This window comes from Mesoplodon bidens (genome assembly GCF_964165515.1).
Source record: "Mesoplodon bidens genome assembly, chromosome: 3".
Classification (NCBI taxonomy): domain Eukaryota; kingdom Metazoa; phylum Chordata; class Mammalia; order Artiodactyla; family Ziphiidae; genus Mesoplodon; species Mesoplodon bidens.
The window spans coordinates 45,425,996-45,450,864 of NC_138178.1; the positions used below are offsets into that span (position 1 = coordinate 45,425,996).

At 38.9% G+C, this 24,869-nt stretch overlaps 1 protein-coding gene across 1 annotated transcript; it reads right to left on the bottom strand.

The window, feature by feature from the left end:
• Positions 1-2,160: 2,160 nt before the first annotated feature.
• On the bottom strand, positions 2,161-18,554 carry RSL24D1 (ribosomal L24 domain containing 1). The gene is made up of 6 exons (XM_081228746.1): positions 18,417-18,554; positions 13,528-13,641; positions 11,758-11,830; positions 8,987-9,050; positions 7,169-7,254; positions 2,161-6,210 (listed from the first exon to the last, which is right to left on the bottom strand). Exons 1-6 carry the CDS (start codon positions 18,495-18,497, stop codon positions 6,137-6,139), a joined length of 492 nt encoding a protein of 163 aa, XP_081084872.1. The 5' UTR covers positions 18,498-18,554; the 3' UTR covers positions 2,161-6,136.
• Between the last annotated feature and the right edge of the window lie 6,315 nt (positions 18,555-24,869).

The window sequence follows — 24,869 nt, forward strand, 5'->3', positions numbered from 1 at the left end:
GAGGCTGGAAGTTGGGAGTTTCTACCTGACTGTACGGTGTTGTGCTGGTGGTGGGGTTTATGGTGTGTCTCAGCCTTCCCTATCCATTTCAACGTGGGTTTTGTTCATTCACCAGTGTATACGAGTCATTCAGTTAGTTTCTAAATTTCTTTCAGAGTTGATTGCTCTGCATGTCCATGGGAGAAGAGTTCAGGTACCTCTTTTGTCACCATCTTTCTTGACCCCAACACCTGGTAACTTTTTAAAAATACCAATGCCTGGGCCTCAACCCCAGATTCTCATTTAATTGGTCTAGGGCAGGGACCTGGCACTGATAACTGTAAATTGCCCCAGATGATTCTCTTGTGCCATCAGGCTTGAGGCCCCCACTCTGAGTGCTACTGTAGTTAATCCTCAACTGTTTTGATCAAATCTTCCTGGATCCCTAATCTCCAGTGGGGACTTCCCATCGAGAAAAAGGAATACAGTTGCTTAGTAGGGCCCACATTATTCCTGAAGTTCCACTTAACTAACAGTGGGAATAAAATATTATCATGTGTGCTTATGCATTGCAAGAACATGATTTTAGATTCTTTTCCACATCAGTTATTAGAAAGACGAATCAAACAGTACACTGGGCACCTTCAAAACCCACCTCTCACCTTAGATTAAACCTGAAGCTTGTCAGCATCAGGACTTTCAGCCCCTGGGACAAAGACATAACTCTATTGTCAGTAATCCTGACAGTCTTAGAGAATTTAAGAATTGGCCCAAGAGCAACAGCTATTAGAATTAAAGTCCTATAAAACATGAACTATAACTAGAAGAATGCACTTTGCAATGATTCAAATTTCTCAAATATAACATGAATTAACTTGCTAAGTGAGGCAATGCCTCACACATAGCAGACACAAAATAAACATTTAAAATTAATACTGAAGTTGCTCAATTGAAGCAGGTGTTGAATTTCAAAATCTTCTTTGGATAACAAGATTAACATGCATTGCTAAATGAACACTTGCTCCAATAATTATACTGTAATTACTTGCGCTGCTGTACTAATTTTTGAAGTAAATTTCAAAAATCTTAATTTCCGGGCTTCCCTGGTGGCGCAGTGGTTGAGAGTCCGCCCGCCGATGCAGGGGACACGGGTTCGTGCCCCGGTCTGGGAAGATCCCATATGCCGTGGAGCGGCTAAGCCCGTGAGCCATGGCCGCTGAGCCTGCGCATCTGGAGCCTGTGCTCCGCAACGGGAGAGGCCACACAGTGAGAGGCCCGCGTACCGCAAAAAAAAAACACAAAAAAACCCAACAATTTAATTTCCCTGAACTTGTCTGAATTATACTCAACCTGGGATAGGTGATCACCTGTCAGTCCTGGAAAAACTGGTAAGAAAAAGTGTTCATTCTAGAGTCATAGGTTAAACTACTCCATGAAATCTATCCTTTCCTCCTGGATACTTTACTGCTAGATTTTTTTTCCTTGAATGAATAAATACATGTATATTGAACACCAACATGCTAGATGCTGTTTAGGATTTCAGCTAGTGATTGTCAGAGCTTGAATTTAAGCTCTGCTACTTGTTAGTGACAAGTATATGGATGAAGCTATTTTCATATTCTAATGTTCCTCACCTGCAAAATGAGGACTAACTTAAAGGGTTGTGAATATTACAATATATGCAGTGTACCTGGCTGGAACATTTCCTGTATCACTGAGTTCTCACAACTCTGGGACAAGGTGGTACTACCTCTTGGCAAACGTGTGATCAAAGGAACAGGAAGGTTAGGACGTAGATATTTTCCCCTACACAACTTTTTTATCCATTGTATATTATCTTCTAGAAATGGGGAAACTGTCTCTACAAAGTCAAAAAGCTACTAGCTCTGGTGTTTGGGCAGCATGAAGAATCTGAGAGAACTGAAGAGAAACTCAGTGGACAACAATGTAGTTTAACACAGTATAAGCATGTTGTATCATTTGCTTTTGAATGGGGAATCCTTTTAATCAGCTGGACTGCCTTTAACTACTTGCTCACTGCCTACATCATTCCTTATCAGAAGAGTTAATATGTAACAATATCATCAAATGTACACTGGAAAACAGTGTGAGGTAACTCACTGGCTAGAATGGCATACTGTTCATTGGTGTTCCTCTTAAGAGTCCAAGGCTTGGTGCCAAACCAAACATATATACACTTTATTGGAATATATTAAACAAACGAAGTATTTAAAATCTGGCATTCTCAAAACAAAGAGTTCCTCAAAATGCTAACGGACCAGTCTCCTGTATTTTTTGGTTGGTTAACATTCCTTTAGAGAAGCAGTACTCTTTTAACAGATTCTTCCCAATTGTCCTTATTTCTAACTTAGACTCTGTGGCTCCTGAAGTAAAGTTCTACTTCCACCAGCAAAGCAAGTTCCAGACAAAACATTAAGAAACCTGCCAAAACCATGGCTCATGCTCAGTTCTTCCTGGGATTTCTTGACTTGTGAATGCTCCAGCCAGACCCAGAAGTAGAGGTTAGTGTACCACCACTAGACGGCTAGACCTAAGCAGCAAAATCAGTTTTTTGCAACCCAAGGCAAGCACTGTTCTTCAGCAAGTCTTCCCAACAGTGCAGATATAATTAATGTTAAAGTCACAGACAGGCTGCTTCCTTTCCTAATGTAGTATCTCTCTGCTGCTAATTGATTCTTTATATCTTCCAAGTTACTGGCTATCTTAAAGATAAACAGGAGTAAACCTAGCAAATGGCTACATTTAGTCGCATTTATTGAGCACCTTCCATGCACCAGGTACCTAATGTGTCTGGGATAAGAAACAGTCCCTGCAATCTTAATAGATTATGATAGAAATGGGTTGCCTGGAGTTGCTGGAGAGGATGGGGATGGCTATCAATCAAGATTTTTGGTTACAAACACTGGCAAAAGGAATTTATTGGCAGGATCAAAGGGAAGCCACAGAATCAATGGCAACCTAGAGAATCAGTTCAGGTAACTGGTACCCCAGGGAAGGTCATGTTGGTAGAAACATCACCTCCAACCCCTGCATGATAGCTTGAATTAAGATACAAAACCTAGGGAGAGTGTTCAAGCAGGAGAGCTTAAGTTAGAGACTCACCCCATGGCACCAGAAACTAGAGACTGTTACATCCAGAATGTCAGAAAAGATAAGAAAAAGGTCACTTCTCCTTTAAAAAGAAATTCAACAACAGACAAAAACGATTCAAATCAACATGAGGCTGATGGATACACTCAGTGTAAACACGTGCAGGGTAAACCATGTGGGTTAACTTTTCCATTCTGCTATGTATCAGTAAAGAATAGACACCTTCGAAAATTCTTCCTATAGCCTTTGAAACTGATTTTTTAATATATTTTTCCCCTTAGTTTTTCAACACTCTTAATTCAGCAGGCTGCTAAGTTAATTTTTACAAGGTGTAGTGTTCATTCAATATTGGAATTTATATTGAGTGATTAAAGTCTGATGTCTTTTTCCAGATCTCCATTTAAAATGTAAGCTTAAGGACAGAGGGGAAAAGATAACTTCCCTTATATCATGTAAATTAGCCCTTAAAACTATGGGCGATGATTCATTTTTTAAACTAATGCTAATGAACCAGAAATGTATTTCCCCCTCCCAATCTTCACAGCAGAGAATGTTTGTGGAATGAGATGCTTTTAATAACTGAACTTGCCAGCTGACATAAAGGCTAAAATTAACATTTTAAACCATACATATCACTTTGTAGACTAAGTACACTGCACTTAATTTAGCACAGCTAGCCCCAAACCCTAAGACCTTCCATCTTTCTTCCAGGTCAAAGTCCTTTGCTGTTACTGAGTTTGTGTGGTCACACAACCAACCTTAATAGCTAACATTTTAACAGTACCTTACTATAGTGGTGGACTTGAAATGACTATTTTACATGTATTAACTAATTAGATCCTCATAAAACTCCCGAGGTTAGTCATAGTATTGTCTCCATTTTTTTTTTCAGATGAAGAAACCAAAGTATAGTCAAGTGAGTGTTGCAGCTAACACCTGGACTTGTGAAGATGGGATCTGAGAGGCTCTAGATCAATCCCTTCCATATAAACACAGGGCAACGCTGGAAACAGACTGGTAAGAACACAAATCCCTGCCTCTTCCATCTTCTGTTCCGTGTGATTAAGGGGCAATATTTTACACCTGAGATTTGGCCATTTATAAAATTAGAAAAATGCTGTCTACTTCATGAGATAATAGGCTAGTCCTTCTCAAACTTTCTTCCACAGGGTAAACATCTTCCTAGGGTTTCCATATTTAAGAAATGAGATTTTTTTTTTCACGTGAGAATTTTTTTTCTGCAATCTTACAAGGTTTTTTAAGAGGTACATGTTAAAAAAAATTATCTGACTTCCAGCCCAATGCTGTTCTTAAACAATGAGAGAATATATTCTGTGTAGTGAGTGTCTGGACAATTTATGCTTTTGTGTTTATGCTAACTGCCCAGCAGAGGTCTCAACCAGACAAGCTAAAACAATTGTAGCCTAAAAACCATTGTACCTCACCACTCTCAGGCAAACTTTAAAGGGACAACTCATCCTCAGTGGTCCAACCAAGCTTAAAAAGCTGTGGGTGGATAAAATCATGGCATTTGCATCCAAATACTTATCTGGAGTCTCACAGTAATATGAAATCCTGACAGCTAAGAGAACTGCCTGAATGTTAAATCTGAGATACAATGTCAGCTCTTTGTTTCAGCTCAATTTCCCCAATTAATGATCTCAAAGCAATAGCTAAGCTGCTCCCTAACTAGCACAGTAAGAAATTTGTTTCTTAAAACTTAGTAAAACTTACTTAGTAAAACTAAGTAAAACTTAGTTTCTTAGTATGTAATTTTAAACAAGTTTATATTAAAACAAACATAAATACAGAATGCAATGAAAACTTCAAGTAATTTTACAAATGTCTTTACATACATATTTCCCCTAAATGTTGCATCAATAATGTTGTTTACAAATGAGCTTTATTTTATCAATAAGAACAAAGCTGGATTCAGGTCTTCTAACACCTGGTCCAGTGATCAGTCCACTTTTTTACTATCTAATACTAAAATAAAAATTTAGCCATTACTATATAATTATATAACCTTAAAACTTGTAATTTATTCTAAATTTTGTCCTAAAAAAAAAAACTGAGTTACCTAATACTCTAAACGTACTTACTCATAAGTAATGTAAAAATAAGAAAACATGAAGTATAAAGTATACATTTCTCTTTAAATGTATCTCTTACTTCTTAGTATATGTGAGCAAACTTCATACCTTTTGTTTAGTACTTTTAAATAAATACGTAGGCACTTACTTCAGAAACAATTTTATGTGCAAATAATCTATAATGTGCTACCCATACGTCCAATTTTCCACAAACAATTAAGCAGTTTTTAAAAAGAAAACCACACAAAAAATGTTAATAGGTACTGGACACCTAGAAAAATAAAGCTCATTCTACTAGGAATCTCAACTTAGAAGTGAGTATTCTCCAAAGTAGAAATTATATACTGCCATTTCAGGAAGAGACTATTCCACTGACCCCCAACATCCACAAATGCCTATCAATCATAATAGTTAAAACCAGATCAAAACGGTCCAACATAATTAGGCTTCAATATATTAGACCATTATGTTTTTCTAAGAAGCTAATAAACCAAAACCAGAAGTACTAAAATCAAAAGAAATTACTAGAGGCTAATTATCATACAGATTGTTAGTTCCTTGCTGTATCCCTTCTAGGAAAAGAATATTTTACTGCAATGAAAATTTTATTTTATATATTACTCGTCTTGAATTTGCCATTAATTATTACATAAACGCTGCCTAGTGCCATTAACCAAATGGCATGACCATTTTATGTCCACAATTCACTTCTGTATTTACAAACATAATTTTCATGACTTATAAAGCTGTCTCTCTCAGTGAAGGCTTAACATTGAGATGCAATCTAGCATCCATATCTGCTGTTCTACAGATAGCAATGTAGGAAGGAAGTACTTTAATCCTGTTTCATATGAGTGACCGTATATGAAAAAAAAACAATAATTTAGAAGTTCTATGTCTCCAAAGGAGACTTCCAGATGCACTTATAGAAATGGTTACAGACAGTAAGAGTTCTAAGAAACATCTTCCATGTCCACATCCTGTTGTAATTTCTGTACCATTTTGTCTTCCAGCTGCTTTCCTTTGCCTTAAAAAAAAGGGGGGGAGGGAGAAAGAAATTAAACTCTTGACAAAGAGCTGGGATGTGAACCCTGGCCACCTTGAACCAGGGTCTCTGCTCTTAACACTGTACTACCTACCTCAAAGAGGGTTACCTAAAAACTTAGGTAACAATGGTTCATTCCTATTGTTTTTTGGGTGTCTGTCAGTCCATATCATCTATATGTGAAACAATGCTCCAGGATTTTGTCTATTTTTTAAAAATTTGGTACAAAAACCACCTAGCTAGGACTTTTGCATAAATCTACCCAATATGTGGTTATAGGATTTGACTTTACTAAGGTTTAGGCATAGCTAAATCTCACCAAAATTTCTCTCCTTTTAACAGATTGTACTTGGCACCAGCTGAGTAAAAAGAGTGGTTTCCTAGCATCTCACAAAAGAAATTATGCACACAAGCAACTGCCCAAGTGAGTGCCTAACTAAGTTACATAAGCACAAGGAGGGTTTTTAATACAAAACTGTAGTTCTCAAACTGAAGTATCAGACTCACCTGGAGAGCTACTAAAGAACAGAGGTCCAAATTCAAGGGGCTTGGACCTCTATGTTTACATACTAAGTCCCCCAAGTAACTCCCACAACAAGAGAGCTACTGATATAAAACATTATCCTTTAATCAAAACAGGTATGAGGCAAAATCATCTATTAAATTATTACTCAAATCGTTTTGATTAACTTGGATTTTGTGGAAGCTAGGATTTTATGAAGGGAGAAAAGAAACACCATATGCAATAAATTGACTGGAACTGGGAAACACACTAAATGAATGATTTTTATAAATAGTCATATCATAAATGAGGGAGAACATTTACATAAAAAGATTCAACCTTAAAAAGTTGGCTGGTACCAATTACATGGACCACAACAATCCAGGTTTTTCATTTCTCTACTTAAGGCAGAGAACTCCTGCGTAACGCAGTACTTACCTGCAAGAGGGGCCCGGATAAGATGGATGTTTTGCTTCACTTCTTTAATGTCCTGAACTTTCTGTAGTTCTTTATTTTTCTTCAACCTAGGATAAAACACATTAAGGCCAAACAGTTACTAAAACCTCTTTAAAAGACATTAATTCCTAATTTGTCAAAATTGTAGTAAGTTAGCCACACAAATGAGCAATGGGAACACAATTCATTTCTTGTTCCTAATTAGCTTAAACATGATTCCTGCACTCCCAATTTGTTCATTCACTGTACTCCTAGCACATAGTCGGGAATAAAACAGGTTGAAAAGATATTTTGCTTGGTGAATGAAGGGATGTGACTGAAACAAAGAATTAACAAGTCTCAGAGATTACAGAGTAAGAATCTCTAATTATTAAAGTGCCTGTGTTCTCTATTTGAGGATAAAGATTTGTAGTCTCTGTGTTACCTAATTTTTTAAATCATTCAGTAATTACAAGAGCACAAAACACAAGACATTCAACAAAAAAAGCTAACAGACTAGTTCTCAAGCATTTGGGTCCTTTTTTGTAATGCTTTAAAAAAAAAAATTTTAAAGCCAGAAAGCTGTTGACGCATGCTTTTCTATGACTTTTATGGCGACTAGATCAAAAGCGATACCCCTTCTAAAGAAACAGCCAATTCCAAGTTGGGGCAGGGGCAATCTCATTAGCCATAAAGCAAGAAAGGACTCAAAGAATGTTGAGGAACTGTCAAAATGACACACGCCTGCCTGAAGGAATTCTCACTGGCCAACTTGGGTACTTAGAACATCAAAATAATGACAAAGAATTAGAACTCATTGAATACAGTAAGAATTAATGAATACACACAGATATGATGTGAATAAATGAATAAAAGAATAAATTTTGGAACTGGAGAAAAAGGAAAATGCTCTTTCTTAGATAAGAAGGTCAACTAATAAACGGAGAAGAAATGATGAAATCAGAAAAACCACCATTTGGCAACAATCACAGTAGTAACAGATTCAGGCAGAACTCTACTGGATGTGAAAACCAGCAGGTATCAGTTTGAGGAGTAACAGGCTTTCTTTGCTGAGTCTCAATGTGTCTCCCTCAAGATATGTACTGATTAAAAAAGGGGAAAAAACAGTAACTTTCCAGTGGAGAAAACTGGCAGACACTACTTTAACCAAGCAATGAAAGTTAACATCACCAGTAAGGGACAACAGGTGCCTCTGCTGGGGTGCTTAAGGGGGACACACTTCTATGATGTTCTGGCCAAAGGGGCCTGAATCTAATCGCGAAGAAAACATCAAACAAAAACTGGGGAACGTTCTACGAAATAACTGACCTGTACTCTTCAAACATGCCAGTGTCATCTAAGACAAAGGTGAGAAACTGTCTGGATTAAAGGAGCTTGAGGAGATATGACCACTAAATGCAATGTATGAGCCAGGATTTTCTGCTGCTATGAAGGATATTATTGGAACAACAGGTAAATCTAGTATGGTCTATAGTATTTTATCAGTGTTAATTTTCTGATTTAACTATACTGTGGTTATTAAGAGCATGTTCTTATGCTGTACACCTGAAACTAATGTGTGTCAATTATACCTCAATTTTAAAAACCCAAAGAAAAAGAACATACTACTCTTAGCATATATATATGTATATATTGAAGCATACTCAGAAGGAAAAGGCATCATGTCTTCAACTTACTACGCAGAGTTAAAGTAAATTTGGCAAAATGCCAACAGAATATACAAGACTTCTTTATACTATCTTGCCGGTTTTTGAAAGTCTGAAGTTACATGAAAATAAAGATATTTTAAAATATTCATACCTGTTCATTATAAATTTAGCCTGGCGTTTCTGTTTGATCTCTTCAACTCTCTTCATTGCATCAACTACAAAAAAATTCATAAACGTTAACAAATTTATGCACATTCAAGCAGGATGATTATAACCAACAGCAGCTTTAACAATCGCTACTTTACTGTGGCTCAGAAGTGGATTAAACGAAACAAAAAACTCACTGCAAAACAATTCCTATTAAAAAACAATTCCTACTAAAATAGCTGACAAAGGTATGTACCCTTGGCTGATATCACTGTTGACTCTTTCCCACGTATCATTTCTCTAACTTTTATTTTGCAAAAGCCTTTACTACTAAATTTTCCTTGTACTTGAAAATTTTATTTTACAGAGAACTTGGATTAATGGCAATTAATCCCATTCTTAGCTTGTCATCTTCATAAATAGACTCTACCTTCCTAGTCATAAAAGCCACTTTTTCTTCAAGTGCCTAGGATATGATCTGCACATGATGAATACTGGTAGAATGAACCAGTCAATCAATTTACCACGTTCTTAACCACTAAAATCCAACTGTTTCAGAAAATGTGTACAGGAGCCTTGGCTATAAGGGAGTTGAGTCCAACTACTCTAGAATCTATATCAGCACTGTCCAATATAAGATAAATCACATATGTAATTTAAAATTTTCTAGTAGCCACATTTTTTTTAAAAAGTAAAAAGAAACAGTTTGAAATTAAATTTAAGACACATTTTGTTTAACCCAACATATCCAAAATACTGTCATTTCAACATGTAATTAATATAAAAAATTATTACTGAGATATTTTATGCTTGTTTTCATACTAAGTATTCAGAATCCAGCATGTATTTTATATTTACAGAACATCTCAATTCAGGCTAGTCACATTTTAATTGCTCAGTAGCCCCTGTGGCTAGTGGCTACCATACTAAATAGAACAATTCCCAATCCAGATTCTTAAAGTGTAGTCTGTGGATCCGAGTGGGGCAAATGAATGAGACTCTGTGATAATACCTGAACCAATTACTGTCTAACAGAAACAATAAAATAGAGTACTCAGTAAAATGCACTGAGAGATCAGGGACTGTATATGCCCTGTTCATCTTTGTATGCTAGAGTCAGTGGTTATTGGTAAAGGATACAACATCTTAGAGAACACACAGTATTTCTCAAGAACAACATAAACATCATGATACCAGCACAGAGGATCTTAGTAACTGAAGATCTACAGATGACTAAAATATGTACCTCAGTTTCCATATCAAGCTGAATACCCACCAAATAAAAGTAGTTATAGGTAAAAATGGTCTGGAGCTGCTATCTTCAAGTAGTAACAAAAAAGAAAACAAAGGCCAAAGTGAAATAAAACTCAATGGGGTCCAGAAATGCTTTAGGATCTTCCAATAATGTCCCTGCCAAGAGTACCTTTAGGAATCAATTTAATAATCCTATGAAAATTAGCTATGTATGATGTAGATGTTAACCAGATTTATTTTGGTGATCATTTCACAATATATACAAATATCAAATCATTGTGCTGTGCACCTGAAACTAATATATGTCAATTATAATCTCAATTTAAAAAACCCTATTAATCTCTTTAGAAATCCTTGAGTTTGAATCAGTGTTATTTCCTTACTAAATAAACCCAATAAAACCAACTGCTAATCAGAAATTAACTACTCCTCTAATTACAAAACAGAAGGGAAAGACCTTATTTTTTAAAAAGAGAAAAAAACCAAACAAACAAGCACACCAAGGGGCAGAATACTTAGGCAATTCCCAATTGGGACTCTGATTTTTCCACACAGTTCAGGAAGATAAACAAGGCTTTAGAGGGTGTCAAATGCTACTACAAAGGCCCGTAACTTTCCAACTCTTCCTCTGAAGTCTTGTGACTAACTGGTGAAAAGGTGTTGAAAAGTATGCCCTGCCAATAATCCATTAGAGACCAATAAAGTTGGTAGAATTCTAAGTCTTAGAGACTTCTAGTTAACAAACTACATCACCTCCACATCCAAGACTAGAAATGGCTAAAGGCTGCATAAGTAGGCATGGGGGAAGGCGAAAAGGCAGGGCCAAGGGCCTCAAACACACATAGAGACATAGTGGAATCTACAAGCTAGCTTAAGGAACTACGTTTTACTACATATGAAAATTTTTTAAATTAAAGCCTCTGCTTTCTTAAATAAGTAAACAAAACAGAGAGATAGGTAGGTAGGTAGATAAGAATTAAACATTACCGCTTTTAGTTTCAGTAGCCTATAGCTTCATTTTTACCCAAGTCAAGCACTTAAAAGTTCTCTTAGAAAATTTGTAATTATCACTTTACATGCTGTACTTTTTAACTTTACAGAATCACTAAGTTTTATTAGGTATACAGAAAACAATACTTATATCCCTAAACCAAATTATCTAAACTTGTAAAGTATGTTAGGTTTTTTGTATATTTTAACTATGTCACACTCACCCCCCCCAAAAGTATTCTACATCTCTATTTTTTTCCCCAGATATTTGAATGTTTTTATATTTCTGTGTAGGCACTTCAAATAATATCAAATTTAATAATTATGTCATTTTCAATTCTGAAAAGGATTTGGGAGAGCTTATAAAAAACCCCCACAAATACAACAGAGCCATTAAAATAAGGATAAAAGTATAAAAGCTAACTGATTAAAAGAAGAAATTTAATATTTAAACAACCAACTGATATTAAAGTTATGGTAATATCCCAAACCAGTGTCTCCTGAAAATTCCCGGTAGTCCTTGTGACTTACTGGTTTTATTCCATAGCTCTCGCTGGTATCTGACAGGTTCATTTCTACGTTTTTCAAATTCAAATGAATTATCCTATAAGAAGAGAAGAAATATAGTTTTAAGAGAGGTAGAAAGGAAACATTTCTTGAAACTTTTTCTCCTTTTCATAAAAGTTCTAAGTGTTTCAAAGCTATGGGCACATATTAAGATTTCCCCCAGGGCGATCCCAGAGGATACAAGTTTTCAAACTTTTTCTCCTTTAAACACCATGATGTACAAGATTGCCCTATTGAAAACGTCTATGTATGAGTGATTCTCAAAGGGAGGGGTAGGGGAGAGGATCACCCCCATCCCTCAGAGGGGCCTATAACAATCATGGGGATTATAAACAAACTAAAAAAGCTTCCCTAATTTCCTGTTCCTAGATGAGAATCACAGCCAGAAAACTTTATATTAGATTGAAACATATGAAATTGCCTTTTCCCATAGATCAAAAAGAGTCAAACACTGAGAACCACATATGGTTCAACAAAAATACCTAGCATATTTATATATTTCAATACCTATAAACCTTTGTGTTACAGCACAGAGTTGAAACTATACATCTTCAAATAATGTGGTACTACTCTGTATGACATAAGCTTCACCCTGAAATTCTTTAGTCCCCTCCAAATGTAGTTGGTATTTTGACAATTAACAATCCTATTTATCTCAAAACATGCAAAATAATTTTGGAAAAACTAGATATTTCTTAGTTTTCAAATCTATCACACTCTGGCATATGGAACAGCATTAACTCTGCACTTGGCTATTTCATTTATATACACATGCCTCTGTTCAGATCACAGTAACCTCAGCCATGACAAGGTAAGTGGTCACCAGCAAATGACTATGACCCATCATCCTTTCTTCACTCATACAGTTGCCACCTGTATTTGAGACGCTACAAATCTATTCGTCCATAGTGAAAATAACTTTTGTGACAATTATGATTTGGCCTTACATGTTGTCAAAAAATATTCTTTATGTTCACTGAAGAACCTCAGGTGTCGAGAAAGACAGCAAAGGGCTTCATAGCAACTACTTAGATACTGCCTTTACGGAGTGGCGAGGTGGGAAAGAGTCATGGGTTTGGGGGAAGAGGAAGTCTGGCGGGAGGGGACAGTTGAAAGCTCTCCCCCCTTCAAAGGTAGCCTGTGGAACTCCCTCACCCCTGATTCCTCACTATTCCTCCGTACACTGCCATTATGAACTAAGCTCTCTGCTCTCAGACACAGAGTCCTGCTAAAGAAATCAAGAAACTGATAAATAAGTCTATTACAAACCTCATCTGAGCCCTCACTGCTAGTCAAAAACCCTTTAATATCTTAACCTCCTTTCAAAATCCCTAAGTAGCAATTTCCAACTTCAGTCCATTTAAATAATTCTCCCCTTGTTGCAAGAGCTAAAAATACTTTTTCGAGAATAAGAAAAATCCCTAAGTAGCAATTTCCAACTTCAATCCATTTAAGTAATTCTCCCCTTGTTGCAAGAGCTAAAAATACTTTTTCGAGAATAAGAAAAATCACTTCTACAAACTATAGATTAGGAATTTTTTTCCTTTTCAGAATTCTACAGATTTATGGTTTTGGGGATCATGTGAGAATGAGATTACCAAACCCAAATGCAAATAAGTCACTCATTAACCATTCTATAGGAAGCCTTGTTAGAGTTAATTAAATCACATCTCCCACCCAGAAGTTAAAATTTTGAAAACTGTAAAAACTATACTGATAGCTAACTGTACTCACCACTGTGAGCTCTTTACCAGCTGCTTTCCGGAATGCTTTAGTCCACCTGACCTTGCGAGGATTGCGCTTCTTTTTGAAGTTTTTATGACACTTGGATTTACAGAATCTGAACACCTACAAGAAAAGTGTTAAAATAGTGAAAAGTCAATATTAAAAAATTTTATACCATAGGATGTTATCCTACCAGACAAAATATACTATAAAGTCTGAGAAATAACAATGGTTCTCACTCACAACTGCTTCTACTTACTCACAACACCATTTAGAAATGTGTGAGACATATCACATAAAATGGAAATTGAACTATTTTTTGACTAATAAACATCATCACAACTAAAGATGGAAGGCCCCAAAAATATGGTTAAAAACAACCATTTTTATAGAATAATAGTAAAACCTTACAAATGATCTTGAATGAAGGGAACAGTTTTAAGGAAAGTTATTTATTTAAATCCCTTTGCAATTCACAATAATTCTCAAAATTCACTTTCTAAATACCTCAATGGGAGGAGGGGGTTAAAAGTTTCAAACAACCATTCTGAAACTTCCTTTGGTTCTTTCCACCGTTGCACAAAATAATTTCAAAAAAGCAACTAAAACTGGCTATAGGGCTTCCCTGGTGGCGCAGTGGTTGAGAGTCCGCCTGCCGATGCAGGGGACACGGCTTTGTGCCCCGGTCCGGGAGGATCCCACATGCCGCGGAGCGGCTGGGCCCGTGAGCCATGGCCGCTGAGCCTGCGCGCCCGGAGCCTGTGCTCTGCAACGGGAGAGGCCACAGCAGTGAGAGGCCCGCGTAACGCAAAAAAAAAAAAAAAAAAAAAACTGGCTATAGATTTGTTTTCTAAAGTATTTATTCAGAGATCTACTAGGAAGATTCTTCACTACTTTAATTCTTCACTTTCATCCCCAAAGATGTGATCCTTTAATAGTGTTTACAATTTAATGATGATTCAACATGCTCCTGAAATGGCTTATTGGGACTCATTTTTTAAGTCTAAAATGCATCATTTTGTTACTTTGTCTTAGAATACATTGAAATTTGTGTGTATTACTAGAGGAAATCTGAAGAGGAAAAGTAATTGAGTTTGTAGATCTTGGCAAAGAAAATTAAGTTGAATTATCATACCTAGAAAATGTGACCCATTCAAAAAAAAGGGTCAAAATAAGATATCACCATTTCAAGCTAACATACACATACACACACACACACACACGCGCACATATCACAAACCAAAATACTTTTTATTTCATATACACTTTGTTCTATGGAGACCTTCAAATAGGTCACTAAATACACTAGGACATAGTTTTCTTAGAAATGGTCAATACTAGATCAATCTGATCTAAGCCCTGACCTCATGGAGAGCCCTCTCCTGGGAGACTTGAGTAAAAGCATGTCTACATTCTTGAATTAATTTCAAACCAACTAGAAAATAGAACTATTGTAGTCTTCTGGAATAATTCACTATAAAATCATTATTGGTAAAATTTCTTTGAGTATTTTCAGTCAAAGTACTATTACCTTTTTAAAGTAAAAGCCTTCAATATTTAATACCTACTAGATAACTCCTAAACAAATCCCCATTTCTGAGATATACCTAATGAGAGGCCTGAACTTGTCCCAGGTCTCCTCGGTTCCAAAGAGAGCCAATGCGAAGTTACAGGCAAGTCTACTTGAACTCCATATCTAACAGACGTCACCTGAAAAGCACAATGCATTATCTGAAGAGACTGGAGTCATTGAAATGGGATGGGGATTCAATCCCCAAATAAGGAGCAGCTACTATGTGCTGGATGTTGTACTAGATGCAAGAAATACAAGAATAATTAAAACATGATGCCCGGGCTTCCCTGGTGGCACAGTGGTTGAGAGTCCGCCTGCCGATGCAGGGGACGCGGGTTCGCGCCCCGGTCCGGGAAGATCCCACATGCCACGGAGCGGCTGGGTCCGTGAGCCATGGCCGCTGAGCCTTTGCGTCCGGAGCCTGTGCTCCGCAACGGGAGAGGCCACAGCAGTGAGAGGCCCGCGTACCGCAAAAAGAAAAAGTGGCCCGCGTACCGCCAAAAATAAAAAATAAAAACAACAACAACAAAAGATGCCCTACCTTGAGAAGCTTAGTCTAGCAATGTGGTAAAATCTCATTTTGCAAACAAGAGAGATAAAGAACGGACTAGGATATAAACAATGGGATATAGCTATACACAATAATCAAGTATAAAGTAATATGCAAGTACACATTAAGGAAGTGGTTAAATCTATGGTGGGGTAGGTGGTAAACGATTATGTGTGAGACAAAGCTTCACAGACTCAAATTTCCCTTTTAACCTAGTCCTCTGGCATCATCCTCAGTCTTCAACATGTACACAAATGATCCATCTGAGCCTCAAAGTCCTTCAACACCTTCTTATGCCATTAATTCAACAAACATTTATTAAGCACACCTTAAGAGCATGTATATTTTTCCTGTTTGCAAACTATGAAAATATGGAGCAGTAATACACTAATTCTACTCTTAAGAAACTACCTGAGAAGCATAAGAGGGAAGGTTTCTATGAAAGATGGCCCCAAAAGCTAAGAGCATAAATGAAGAAAGACTACTTAGGAGGCTACAAAAGTGACAAATGCCTAATCTGGAACCAGGGCAGGTGGGCAGAAAGAAAGCTAAGACACCACTCTCCTTTGCGAAGGCAGAATGGATAGAACCTATAGCTAGATATAAATGGTGAAAGATTCAAAGATGACTCTCAGTTTCTAGCAGAACTGTCTAGGTGGATGACAGTATTAATTCAGAGAGCAAAAACATTTGAGGTAATAAGGAACACTCTCAGCAGGCTCACTGTTAGGTACAAACAGGATTTCCCTGTCAAGCGGAAAATTCAGACCTGGAACTAAGGAGATAAAGATTTCGGGGCTTCCCTGGTGGCGCAGTGGTTAAGAATCTGCCTGCCGATGCAGGGGACACGGCTTCGTGCCCCGGTCCGGGAGGATCCCACATGCCGCGGAGCGGCTGGGCCCGTGAGCCATGTCCGCTGAGCCTGCGCGTCTGGAGCCTGTTGCTCCGCAACGGGAGAGGCCACAACAGTGAGAGGCCCGCGTAACGCAAAAAAAAAAAAAAAAAAGATTTCGGAATCATCAACAAAGAAAAAAATGAGGTACCTGTTCTTCATTAGTGCTTCAGGGCCTCTACTTCTTATTTCCCCAATCAACTCTGTTCTGGATACACTGGTCTTCCCTACAGCAAGCTATCTCCCAGCTAATTCAACACTATCCTTGCTAGCAATATAGACTTCCTCATCAACTTGAACTTCCACTGTGTCTGCCAGATCAACATCCAACTCTAGATAGCTCCCACCATCCTTTCTAATTCCCATACCCAGCTGACAAACACTGATGGACAAAAATCATAGTCATGATGACCAAATCATCCACAAAGCCATAATACCCACTGCGAATTACACCCCAGCCTGACAATCATTTCATTCATTGCTATAAATTCTTTGTCATGTTCCTGAGAGCAGGAATTAAAAATCTTTTGGGCTTCCCTGGTGGCGCAGTGGTTGAGAGTCCGCCTGCAGATGCAGGGGACACGGGTTCGTGCCCCGGTCCGGGAAGATCCCACATGCTGCGGAGCGGCTAGGCCCGTGAGCCATGGCCGCTGGGCCTGCGCGTCCGGAGCCTGTGCTCCGCAACGGGAGAGGCCACGACAGTGAGAGGCCCGCGTACCGCCAAAAAAAAAAAAAATCTTTTACATGCTCTTTCAAGTTTCCAAACATAGCTTTGGTCCCACACTTTTGGCAAGACCCCTTACTCCTAATTTAGTGAGGTCAATATCTTTCATGTAGAATACAGATATAAGGTGATGAAGTAGGAACTGTAGTTCTTTAGCATGTCAAAATCACCTCACTGAATATAGATTCCTAGCTCCTCTTCCTCTCTCCCCAGAGATTCCAATTCAATAGATCTGGTGGAAACCAGGAATCAGTATTTTCTACAAGTGTCCAGTGATTCAGAAGCAAATACAAGAGAGGTCAAATTCTGAGAAACAATGTGTTAAACAGAGGAATGAGATCCATTCCGGTATGAAAGGCAAATTCATGTATCACTCATAAAGTCTTTCACAAAGAGGCCTTATACAGACGGTCCCCAACTTATGATCATTCGTTGAAAAAGTGATACACATTCAGTGGAAACCGTACTTCATTATAGCCCTACCCCAAGCCTCTATCACCATCTGCAATCCGTCATTTCCCTAAACAGAGAAGTATCTGCTCCCCTCTGTGCCTTTGCTCAAACTGTTCGTTTTCCTTCCACCTAGATTGCCTTCTCCTCACGTTCTTAAGCAAAACGCAAGATCCAGGATAAACGTCACTTCCTTTCTGTGCCTTTCTACAGACGACCCTCTCCAAAACACCTCCAACAGCTTCATAATACATAACTCTACTATTAAGCCATATGCAACATTTCTATCAACCTCTACAGGCTATGGCCGACCCCAAGTCTTATTCATCTGTACAGACGCGGGCCTCAGCAATGATGCTTGACCCGGCATGCGTTCAACAAAGTTTACCGAACTGAAGAACGTGGCCCATGTGCAAAAGTGAGCAAACAGACTCCCAGCTTCCCCGTCGGCGCTGGCTGGAATCGCTCCTCAACCTCATCCCAGCCAGCCTCGCCCAAGGGCGGCCTAGTGACCAGCTCCGGTCGCGACGCCGGCAGGAGAAACTTCTCCAAGAGGGAGGTCGAGGTCGGAGCCGCTAGCAAAACCAGCCCCACGAGCCGAAATCCTAGACCAAACCCCACGCAGGTGCAGAGGAACTCCGCGCCGAGCGGGCGCGGCTTCAGCCCGGCGGGAGCACAGCGGAGAGCGCGCTACTCCCGGCCGTCTCACCTTGCAATCGTTGCGAACGAACATCATGCCGTGGCCTGGGTAAATAGGACCCGAACAGAAATAACACTTCTCAATCCGCATGTTGAACGCTCGTGGGGACGCTCCAGCCAGGCGCCGCGCTTAAGAGGAAGTGACGTGGCCCCGCGACGGGAAGTGATTCTCTTTCCAGTTCTCCACCCGGAAGAGGCGGTGTTTCTTCGCTCTTGCGGGCCCCTGGAAAGCTAGCCGGACGTGACAGCGCCACCCCGCGGGCGCGCCGGCAAAAGCGCTGCTGTTTGGCGCAGGCGCAGAGTGCGGCCGCCCTCTGGTGAAGTGCGAGGTTCTGCGTAGACTTCTGAACTGGCTATCTGATCCTCTAGTTTTCCCCCCTACCGTGTCGTACAAACGTCAGCATTTACTCACGTCTTGTATATCTTGTTTCTGGTTTGTGCTTTTCCCCAGACGGCTCTCCACACGTGGCTCGTCTCCAGGAACTCCTTTCTCTGCGGCCCGAGCCCCGCCCATGATTCCAGTCCCAAGCCGACTTGCCTGATGTCCGCGGCGGGAACCTGCTGCCCCGCGCTGCAACCGAAGCAGCTGAGCCTCAGGTTCGGAGGACTTAACCGGCAGTGTTTTAAAGACGTGTAGTGGTGTTCTCCACCTTTACTCCCCAACTCCCGCGCTTTTTAATTAATATACATATGTGGTTAGAAAAAATTTTTTTTCCACAGGAAACTTAAGTTGTCTCCCCAGACCTCCAGTCCTCCTCTCCAGTAGCAGTCACTTCCTTTTATTACCTACCAGAGGTTTTCTGTGCATAGACAAACATTTGTGTGTACGTGTCTCCACTCCCTCTTCTTGATAACACTGATGAGCATCCTGTTCACCCTTTTCTGCATCATGCTGTTATCTGCCTCCCCTCAATGGGATGTGAGCTCCATGAGGGCAGGGGTTTTTGTCGTTTTGTTTACAGCTATACTCCCAGTACCTAGAACAGTTCCTGGCACGTAATTAAGCATCCAATACACATTTTATTATCAGTGAATACTTCACATTCTCTTCCATAGTTACATAAACGCAATTGTAGGAGGGTATCATCTTAATTGGTCGCCTGTGTTTGGACATTTGTTTCGTATCTTGTCTCCTATCTTTAGGAGATAATAAGCATCCTTACTATTTTTTTTTCAAAAGTTTATTGGTATAGAGTTGCTGGGCCTATAACACTTAAAACTTGGTAGATAATACTAAATGCCTTTCAAAAGGTTTTACCAATTAACACTCAACAAGAACAAATAAGATGCCTACTTCACGACGTCTTTGTCGAAGGTGATCTTTGCCAATCTGAGATTTAAAAATATTTTTATTATTATTTTAACTGGCATTTATTTGATTATGAATGGAGTTAGGAATCTTTACAAATGTTTGACATCTATTTTTTTCTGTGAATTGCCTGTTTATGTCCTTCACACAGTTTTTTTTTTTTTTTTTTTTTTTTTTTTGGTGGTACGCGGGCCTCTCACTGTTGTGGCCTCCCCCGTTGTGGAGCACAGGCTCCGGAAGCGCAGGCTCAGCGGCCATGGCTCACGGGCCCAGCCGCTCCGCGGCATGTGGGATCTTCCCAGACCGGGGCACGAACCCGTGTCCCCTGCATCGGCAGGCAGACTCTCAACCACTGCGCCACCAGGGAAGCCCTTCACACAGTTTTTTACTGTGTTGTTGGTTTTTTTTTTTTTTTTTTTTTTGCGGTACGCGGGCCTCTCACCGCTGTGGCCTCTGCCATTGCGGAGCACAGGCTGCGGACGCGCAGGCTCAACGGCCATGGCTCACGGGCCCAGCCGCTCCACGGCATGTGGGATCTTCCCGGACCGGGGCATGAACCCGTGTCCCCTGCATCGGCAGGCGGACTCTCAACCACTGAGCCACCAGGGAAGCCCTGTGTTGTTGATTTTTAACAGCATTTTACATATTAAGAAAGTTAGAGCTTTGCTCTAACTTTCAGAAATTGTTTCCCAATTTATCAATATTTTAAATATTGCTTATAGCATTTCTCTGTGCAGAAATGTCTTATTTGTATGTATCCAAATTAATCTTTTCTTCTGTGGTTTTGGATTTGGTGTTTTGCTTGAAACTGCATTTCCCTCTTCAAAATTGTTTTTCAAAGATTTTTCTCTATTATTTTTATAGTATCATTTTTCACATTTGAATTTTCAACTAATCTGGAATTTGCTTAAGTATAAATAATAACATAGGATTCCAGTGCATTCTTTTTCCCCCCAGTACCACAGGTTGAATAAGGGCATTGCTTCCTCCACTAATTCAAAATATCACTTCTCCATGGGTCTATCTACTTTGTTCAACTGATTTATCTATCTATGTGACAGTTTCAAAATGTTTAAATTATTGTAATTTTTTAAATAACTGGGTTTACCAGAAGTCCTCCTCTTCCTTCCTTAGCCTTCTTATTCCTTGTTTCTCTAGCTATTCCTTAAAGTTTTTTTTTCTTTAACTTTAGAATCAGTTTGTCTAGTTATAATCTGTGAATACATGTGTTTTCCTTTTATCTGATACTTGCATTTATTTTTCTTTGCTAATCACATGACATGCAATTCCAGAACAATGTTAATAACAAAGGCACACATCAGAAATTTCAGTAATAAACATTTTCCCAACACTTCATTGGCAACCAAGATACTGAAAATTATTTTACTTTTGTTTGATCTTCTCCCTCCCTCATCCCCCTCAATAATTATAGAAGAGCCTCATCAGTCTTCCCAAGCTCTTTACACAGTTCCTTCCCAACTCTCTCAGTTTTATCCCTTTACTTCAACAAGAAATTTCCTGCCTTTCTCACCAACATGATAACCCAGCTTCACTTCTTACCTTCAGTGTCAGGGGCCCTATCCCTTATCTGTGTTCTTAATCCCACACCTTAAGGCTTCATTTGAGACTCTGTTCCCTTCAGCCTATGAGCATACTCAGTGCTTCGCTCTAGGTTGAATAGGTGAGTAGCCAGTCTTAGAAAATGTTTTTCTTTCCATTCCATTATTATTATAATGGAATACAGAGGAAGGGGTTAACAACAACAACAAACATGTATTTCACATCCAACAGACTGAACTGAAATCTTGGAAATATTATTTCTTTTTGTTTAGCTTGCTTGAGATGTAATGATTCCTGAATCTGAAGGTGTATGTCTGTCACCATTACTGAAAAATTCTCAGCTATTTTCTTTTCATATATTTCCTCTTCCTCTATGTCCTCCCATTTCTCCTTCTAGAATTCCTATTAGACATAAGTTGGAGCCTTAATCTTTCCTCTATCTCTCTTAACCTCCCTCATACCTTATCCCTGTCTACTGAATTCTGTATAATTTCCTCCAGTCTATCTTCTAGTTCACCAATTTTCTCTTCACCTGTCAAACTTGCCATTTAACTTCTGACCATTACATTTTGAATATCAATAGCTACATTTTTCCATATATGGAAGTCTTTTTCTAAAATTCAAACCAGTCTTGTATCTTTAATAAAGTCTTCTTTTCCCAGATGTTTCCATTCCTTTTATGTTTGTAAGTATTTTAAACATCTTTACTTTATGGTCTCCATCTGATAAGTATATTATTTGAAGTTCTTAAGTGCCATACTGCTGGATTTTGGTTCACTGGCCCTTGCTCATGTTTGGGGCTGAAGTGGGTGAGGAAAGAATGGGTTTTCATTTTAAATAGTGAGCTCACTCTTAGCCGGGTGTCTTCTGTAAAAATCCTGTAAGTTCTGGGTGAAAATGTATTCTCTGAAGAGATTTTACTTTGCTTCTCCCAAGAAATCCAGAGGTATTACCAACCACAAATCACTTTATGTTAGTTTATGTTCATTTTTTGGCTTAGACATTCCCAGAAAAAAAAAGGGGGCTAATGTAAACTTGAACCTCAAACCTGTGTAAAAGCATACTTATGGTTATAAATGCTCAGGAAAGATTAAGACATAGACCAGGCCCTGGCTTTGTGTGTGTTTGGAGGTAGGGGCCCTCCATCCCAGTATCCTACCTCCAATAGATCCAAAGTTTCCTCCCATGATGACATGTAGCCATTAAAACCAAGCACCTAGATTACTGATGCTGGCAAAAACCAAACCAAAAGCAAACCACACTCAGTATCAGTTTGTTGTAAGTTCCCTCTGTTGCTGCCATTGTTGTTGCTGATGTTGCTGCTCTTGTCTGTTTTGTGGAAAAAGAGGGATGGTCTCAGGGTATTTCCCTTACTTTCTTAGGAGATCAAGAGTTCATTAAAAAAATGCTCATTATATTTTATCCAGCATTATCAAGTGTTTTATATTGGGAGAGTTTTCCAGTTCTATACTCACCCATATTGCCAAAAATAGAAGACCTGGAAATACCATATAGAGTTTTCCAGCTTATAAAAACGCCAAGCAAAACATTCTTTAGTGTGCAAAAATAGACAAATGGGACCTAATCAAACTTACAGGCTTTTGCACAGCAAAGGAAACCATAAACAAAATGAAAAGACAACCTACAGAATGGGAGAAAATATTTGTAAATGATGTGACCAACAAGGGATTAATTTCTAAAATATACAGACAGCTCCTACAACTAAATATCAAAAAACCCAAACAACCCAATCCAAAAATGGGCAGAAGATCAGAAGAGACATTTATCTAAAGAAGACATATAGATGGCCAACAGGCACATAAAAAGATGCTCAACATCACTAATTATTAGAGAAATGCAAATCAGAACTACAATGAGTTATCACCTCACACCAGTCAGAATGGCCATCATCAAAAAGTCTACAAATAACAAATGCTGGAGAGGGTATGGAGAAAAAAAAAGAACCCTCCTATACTGTTGGTGGGAATGTAAATTAGTGCAGCCACTATGGAGAACAGTATGGAGGTTCCTTTAAAAACTAAAAATAGAGCTACCATACGACCCAGCAATCCCACTCCTGGGCATATATCCAGAAAAGACAAAAACTCTAATTCGAAAAGATACTTGCACTCCACTGTTCATTGCAGCAGTATTTACAATAGCCAGACATGGAAGCAACCTAAGTCTCCACTGACAGATAAATGGATAAAGAAGATGTGGTAATATATATACAATAGAATATTACTCGGCCATAAAAAAGAAAAAAAATGCCATTTGCAGCAACATGGATGGACCTAGAGATTATCATACTAAGGGAAGTAAGCCAGGCAGACAAAGACAAATGCTATATGACTTAAATATGGAATCTAAAAAATAACACAAATGAACTTATTTGTAAAACAGAAACAGACTCACAGACATAAAAAACAAACTTATGGTTACCAAAGGGGAAAGGAGCGAGGAGGAATAAATTAGGAGTATGATTAACAGATACACACTACTATATATAAAATAAACAACAAGGACCTACTATATAGCACAGGGAACTATATTCAATATCTTGTAATAACCTATAATGGAAGAGAATCCGAAAAAATATATACATATGTATATTATACATATACATATATAATGTATGCATAATGTTAGCAAAGAATTACTTTGCTAACACATATTGTAAATCAACAACAGTTCAATTAAAAACAAAAACTCATTGGGAATTGGCGGTACAGTGGTTAGGACTCCGTGCTTCCACTGTGGGGGGCATGGGTTCGATCCCTGGTCAGGGAACTGAGATCCTGCATGCAATGTGGAGCGGCCAAAAAAAAAAAAGTCCTCATTGAACATTTCTTCAATAGATTGTTAGCTATCTTGACATCAACTTCAAAATATCAGAATATACTTCTCAGATTTCCTAATTTCTCATAATAAACCAATATGGATTTATTATATGAGAGCATTTCTGAACTTTTTTTTTTTTTTTTTTTGCGGTACGCGGGCCTCTCACTGTTGTGGCCTCTCCCGTTGCGGAGCATAGGCTCCGGACGTGCAGGCTCAGCGGCCATGGCTCACGGCCCCAGCCGCTCCGCGGCATGTGGGATCTTCCCGGACCGGGGCACGAACCCACGTCCCCTGCATCGGCAGGCGGACTCTCAACCACTGCGCCACCAGGGAAGCCCCTTCTAAACATTTTTGAAGTGGTCACTTTCAAATTCTATTCCTCTCTTTGAACATTAATAGTGACTCTTGTTTTGAAAACTCTTTCACTTGACCCTGCTGCATCTTAAGTCCTTTATTTAGTCCACCAATAACCATTTGAGTACCTACTGTGTACCAGGCCTTTTCCAGGTAGTGGCAACACAATTTTGAAGAAAACTTCCCAAGTCCCTGTCCTCATGGAGCTTATATCTTAGTGGATGGAGACAAACATACAAATATATAAAGTGGTGATACGTGACATGTACAAAAACAGAGCAGGATAACAAGGCAGCAGGTGACAATCTGGTTGGGGCCATGAGGGGGCGTGACTGCTATTTTATATAAGGTGATCAGTAAAGTCCTTTTGGACAACGTGACATTTGAACTGTCTTAACG